At 36.7% G+C, this 6,167-nt stretch overlaps 1 protein-coding gene across 6 annotated transcripts in view; it reads left to right on the top strand.

Annotated features, from left to right (window-relative positions):
• Positions 1–6,167, top strand: part of garnl3 (GTPase activating Rap/RanGAP domain like 3) — a 62,814-nt gene that overhangs the window by 46,713 nt on the left and 9,934 nt on the right. For 4 of the 6 annotated variants that reach the window (XM_016515601.1, XM_016515598.1, XM_016515602.1 and 1 more), the window contains exons 14-22: positions 850–956; positions 1,388–1,503; positions 2,662–2,784; positions 2,882–2,956; positions 3,042–3,156; positions 4,077–4,103; positions 4,295–4,399; positions 5,090–5,206; positions 5,976–6,151. In XM_016515601.1, coding sequence (XP_016371087.1) covers positions 850–956; positions 1,388–1,503; positions 2,662–2,784; positions 2,882–2,956; positions 3,042–3,156; positions 4,077–4,103; positions 4,295–4,399; positions 5,090–5,206; positions 5,976–6,151 — 961 coding nt within the window. The remainder of the gene's footprint in view (positions 1–849; positions 957–1,387; positions 1,504–2,661; positions 2,785–2,881; positions 2,957–3,041; positions 3,157–4,076; positions 4,104–4,294; positions 4,400–5,089; positions 5,207–5,975; positions 6,152–6,167) is intronic. The other 2 variants (XM_016515603.1, XM_016515599.1) reach the window with 1 other exon arrangement.

Here is a 6,167-nt window from a genome sequence, read left to right as displayed (position 1 = left end):
CGTCCATAAAATGCGTTGCACAAATTCGAACATCTGGGTTGTGCTGTTCTGTAATAAATCTTAACCAATGATTCCTAATTGCATCTACTTCCGGAAGGCCAAATAAAGTGCTTTTGCTTTCGCACTGAAATACACAGCGGTCTCCCTGACATGCTGCATCAACACTGCTGCTGTTCCTGAAACCATGCCTTCTTTCTTTGCGTGCACATTTGGGCGGCATTATGCTAATATTTCCACATGACGTACGTGACGTAGACATGTGGGGGCGTGTTAGAACGAGCCGTTTTAGATAGGCGTGGTTGACTCTTAACTTTTATAAAGAATATCTCTTTGGATTTGAGACTTTAGTCTTTGCAACTTTACAGATCTTCTTTATGCACCAAGAGATTAGAACACTCCAAAGAGAAAGGAAAACTTGAAATCGCATCATATGACCCCTTTAAATTAATACTTTTATTCCACTAGGGTGCATTAATTTGATCAAAAATGAAAGTAAGGACATTACAAAAATTTATATTTCAAATCATTCCTGTTCTTTTGAACAGGAACTCTTCATCAAAGAATCCTTAAAAATATAATATGAGCTCTAATATTAAGCAGCACAACTGTTTTCAAAGTTGATCATATCTGCATATTAGAATGATTTCTGAAGGATCATGTGACACTGAAGAAGTAATAGCTGCTGAAAATTCAGCTTTGTCTTCAAAGGAAAAAATTACATTTTAAATTATATTTAAATAGAAAACATATTTTATATTATAATAATATTTTAGACTTCAAAAACATAAAAAAACTACTTTGAATGCTAGTGTATATTATTTGTATCTTAATAATTTTGTTTTGTTGCAGGTTGAAGATTTTCTCAGAGGAGAGTGTGCCGCTGTTTGGCCCACCGCTCCCTTCCCCTCCAGTGTTCACAGACCACCAGGAGTTCAGGGACTTTTTACTAGTTAAATGTTAGTAAATTCACCAGTACATAAAGTTGTGTTCATAATCTTTCACCAAAATACAGTATAACAACTTTCCCCTGAAACATCACTTTTCTGCTGATGTAACCAAGCCTGTGAATACCAGCCATATCACAGCCTATTAATAATAATTTAAGCCATAAAATCTAAGACTACTAATATTTCATGTCCCAGTCAAAATAGATTACATAATTTTAAATGCATTCCAAATGTCATTTCATGTTGTCTGCTTCACACAGACCTCCTGTTAGAATATACACCTGTGTTTTTCTGTTGCCAGCTTTAATGGTTTGTTTTGGCTCATGAACTCAGTAAAGCAGATGCTTTCATTAAACAGACCTTGTAAAATGAGTCATGCTGTTTCTTAAGGGTAATTCTGTTACATAATACTGCTACCTTTATCCTTCTGTCTCCTATAGTAATAAATGGAGAAAAAGCCACTCTCGAGACCCCCACTTTTGCTCAGAAACGTCAGCGCACACTGGACATGCTGATCAGATCCTTGTACCAGGATCTCATGCCTGACATGCCCAAGGTATGAACACATAGTGTTTCTCAATCAGGGGGCGGGGCCTACTAGGGGGCCTCAGCAAACTGCCAAGGGGGCCTCAAAATTAAAATAAGCCAAAAGAACTAAAAATTAAGATATCTCTTACTTTAATTCACCTCTAAACAACAGTTTTTTTTCTTTTGAAGAATCAGCGTTCCCATTGTCTTGATATATATGAGGAAAACTGATATATATGAGGAAGCCAAATTTTAATAGTGTGATTCCTAGACCTGAAAATGCAATCTTTTAATTTCATTAACCTTTTTTCATAATGAATGCATATTTTTCAAGTTATGCCAAGCTCTGAAATATATATATTTTTTTTTAGTAAATTTTGAGTAAATGATACATTTAAAAAAATCCCTATCTTGTAAATTACAAATGACTGAAAGAGTCATGGGGCCTTCAAATACTATTGTGGACAAAGAAGGGCCTTGGATTCAAAAAGGTTGAAAAGCACTGATATAGCGCAATACTTTTCTGTATTTCACTATGTTTATCCTCAGACTTTTACCTCATTTCCTTTTCTGCCATATATTTTCAGATGTTTTGCACTGTTTCTTCACACAGTTCTTTTTTAGTCGTATTTACACCACTCTTCCAAACCACTGAGCTTTCAAATGCACTTTCATTCTGTTGCAGCCCCCTGTCAGTTGCCACTAGAGATGGACACTGTCTTTTTATTGTTGTCTGTTACTGTTCCTGTTTTAGGGTTCTTCTATTCTTCATTTACTAGAGTTGGGAATCAAGAACCAGTTCCATGCATTTGAATGAAAGAGTCATATTTTAACTAAACAATACAAAGACTTACTGTCTTTGTATTGTTTAGTTAAAATCTTACTTTCATCTTACTCTGACAGTAAACCATTCTGTTGCTCTCATATGCAGCAAGAAAACAGTTCAGCTGATAACTTTTGTTAACAAATGAATCTTTTGAATCAGTTCTTTATCAAAAAGACTCATAAATGAGTGTTCTATAGTAGAATCAGAATTTGAACCATCATTATTTGATTCTTAACTCTATCTATGATGGCTGGTAAGGTACAGTGGTGTAATAATTTGTTAGTTTCTGCTTTGCTCTGTCTTTCTGTCTGTTTCTGGGTCAGTCTCTCAGACCCATCTTTATCTGTACCGCTCCTGTAGGTTCCCTTCTCTCCGCAGAACATGCTGAACCGACGCTCATTCAGCGACGTACTGCCAGAGTCACCCAAATCCGCCCGTAAAAAAGAAGAGGCACGCCAGGCTGAGTTTGTTCGAGTGGGACAGGTAGGATGTAGAAATACGAATAAAATATAAAGATGTGGCATGAAAGACAATGTCACAATATGAGTAATGTCATTAATAGATATAATATTGCGTCCAGGCCTTGAAGCTGAAAACTATAGTTCGAGGGGATGCACCCACCAGTTTAGTCACCACTGGTCTTTGCAGGAAAGAGGTGAGAGGGCAAGAGGAAAGTGAGATGGATGCTGTTATTTTGCTTTCGGTTCATCTCTAACTGTGTGTTGCCATGTTCTCTGCAGCCATGGGAGTCACAGTCGTTCTGCAGTAGCTTCCCGTATGATATAGTCTGTGGAGATTCGTGGGGACAGTCATTACTGGTCGCCACAGATTCAGCAGGGGTCATGCTGCTGGAGGGTGAGAATGCTTTTTCATGAGAAACAATACAAATGGACAGAGGAGCAGTTTTCTTACAAATTACATGTAAAGACAGACTGAATGTAACTTTGACCAGGTTTTTTTGATGGATTGTATTAATGGACATTGAACTGAGTTCATTTCAATAATATTTACATTAAAAAGGACAATTAAACCCCAAAAAAATATTGGGGGGGCTGGGGGGGATTACAAAAAGAAACTTTGATGCTGCTTTTTCCATACAATAAAAAGGAACAATGAGAAGAGGCTGTCAAGCTTACAAACTGACAAAATGCACAAAAATACTAGTGCCGACAATAACTTTTTTTTTATGTCTTTGGAAAAAAGAAAATCACAAAGGGTTGGAACGTGAGGATGACAAAATGAAATATACACTACCATTCAAAAGAGGGTCTGTAAGATTTTAAATGTTTTTGACAGAACTCTCTTATGCTCACTCGGGCTGCATTTATTTGATCAAAAATACAGTAAAAATAGGATTATGAAATTTTATTATAATTTAAAATAAGAGTTTTCTGTTTTAATGTTTTAAAATGTAATTTATTCCTGTGATAGCAAAGCTGAAAAGTCTTCAGACTCTTCAGAAATCTTTTTAATATTCTAATATGCTGTGCTGCTTAATATATGCTTTAGGATTTTAACCTTCAATGAATAATCCATATTTCAGGATTCTTCCAAAAAACAGCCTTTATTTAAATTTTGTAACAGTATAAATCACTTTAATTGCACTCTTGATCAATTTAATGTGTCCTTCCTGAATAAGGAAGTATTAAATTCTTTAAAAAATATAAATAAATACTTACCCCAGACTTTTGAATGGTAGTGTTCAAGGCACTTTCTTGTTTTTTTGTTTTTTTACAAAAAAACTGAAATTTGATTACCTCTATCTTCCCTTTTAGCCTCAGATCCACTGTTCTCCAAAGCAGGTATGTAAAGCAAAACCACTACACTACAGAAGAAACAAATGCTTATAAATACTACAAAGAATTTATCCCAGTACGTTTTTTTTACAGTGATAGTTATCAAATGTGTCTGTTAATCAAAGCAAGCAAATCTCAGTGGGGGATTGAGTTACCATGCAGACCACAAACTAATCTTGCTTTGCATGCTGATCTAGATTCACCAACCCTGCCTCCGGTGCAGGTATTTGACAAAACCTTGACTGTCAAACAAATGCACGTGCTTGAACCTCAGGACCTCCTCATTGCAAGAGCAGATAAGGGTAAGATGTGTGTTGTTTTTCTATTTACATGAGCATATGAATATGAGACAATTCGTATGTGGGTAGAAGAAAGGGTGTGAAATGATCTGCCAGAAGAGAGACAGCGTGAGAAAGAAAGAGACCAAAGCAAAGCGGCGAAGGAAACTCTAGGTCTTTGCTCTAATGAGCATCTTTAGCCAACAGGGAATAGCACAAAATAGTATCTCAAACACACACACACATGCGGGCAGCATCTGGTTCGCATTGTCTAGACTTATAGCTCATTATAAAGAGAAGCACGGACTAGGGATCCATGTAATTTAGAGTCTTCCGCCTTTTTCTATTCTGATCATTAGTTCAAGACGGTGTAGAGCACACTCTCACTCTTATTGGAAAGCACAGCTTCTCCAAGAGGGAAAATAATGAATTGGTTATCACCAAGCAACTTTCATTCACTACGACAGGCATTTGAAAACCAAACATGTTGCATTAGCTGATATGTCATTCAGTTTGATGAGACGGGTCTCTCATTTGTTGCCAGCCAGTTATCATATAGTTACGGTTCTGAAAGCTGTTGTTTGTAGAATTCACTAAACAGCTAAAGTAAACACACTCATTTGAATATTCAAACTGAACCAGAGTGCTTGAGTCTTTACATCAAATTAAGCTTTAATTCCAATTGCTTTATATCCAATTTCGACTGTGTTGCAGGGAAAGATGCTCGACTGTATGTTTACAGACTGAGCACTCTCAAACGGGGGATAGAAGAGCGGCAGCTTGTCCGCACCAAGTGTGACAGTCGAGAAAACAAGCTTGAGAAAACCAAAGGTACGAAAGAAGGACTTTAGTCATCACCCACACAAATATTTGAAATGATTTAAAATCGGACAATATTATTTAAACTCTAAATTGAAATTTTCTGATTCAAAGTAGTTGAAAGGATAGTTCACCAAAAAATGAAAATTCTGTCATTAATTACTTTGCCTAATGCCGTTTCAAACCCGTAAGACCTTTGTTCATCTTCGGAACACAAATTAAGATATTTTTTATGAAATCCGATAGCTTTCTGACCCTGCATAGATAGCAACACAACTGAAACGTTCAAAGCCCAGAAAGGTAGCACGGACATCGTTAAAATAGTCCATGTGACATCATTGGTTCAACCTTAATTTTAAGAAGCTACGAGAATACTTTTTGTATGCAAAGAAAACAAAAAATAACAACTTTAATATTAAAATTACGATTGAACCACTGATGTCACATGAACTATTTTAATGATGTCCTTACTACCTTTCTGGGCCTTGAACGTGGGAGTTCTGTTGCGGTCTCTGCAGGGTCAAAAAGATCTCGGATTTGATCAAAAATATCTTCATTTGGGTTCCAAAGATGATCAAAGGTCTTGCGGGTTTGGAACGACATTAGGGTGAGTAATTAATGAAGGAATTTTCATTTTTGGGTGAACGATCCCTATAAGCTTTTTAAAGCTATGCTGTCTATTTGACAAATTTGAAGTTTCTTGAAGAATTTAATAATTAGCTAAGAAATTAGATGATTTCCAAGATCATCGCAGTCAAGTAACAGAAATGTGTTTCCTCAGGCTGCCATCTCTACTCCATAAACACGCATCATGGGGTGGAGCTCAGAATCGTTGCGGCGATAAGAAACAAGCTCCTCCTGATCACCAGGAAACAGTCACGCCTCGATTGCCTTGGCTCTATCGCTACAGTCACAGGGACTACTGACTCACCTGTGGAAGAGTTCCAGTACATACGGGTATGAGACGGATTCA

This window comes from Sinocyclocheilus rhinocerous, unplaced genomic scaffold, assembly GCF_001515625.1.
Source record: "Sinocyclocheilus rhinocerous isolate Xijiao unplaced genomic scaffold, SAMN03320098_v1.1 scaffold2071, whole genome shotgun sequence".
NCBI lineage: Eukaryota > Metazoa > Chordata > Actinopteri > Cypriniformes > Cyprinidae > Sinocyclocheilus > Sinocyclocheilus rhinocerous.
Note: the sequence above shows the minus strand (reverse complement) of the source record. Positions and strands in the feature narration are given on the sequence as shown.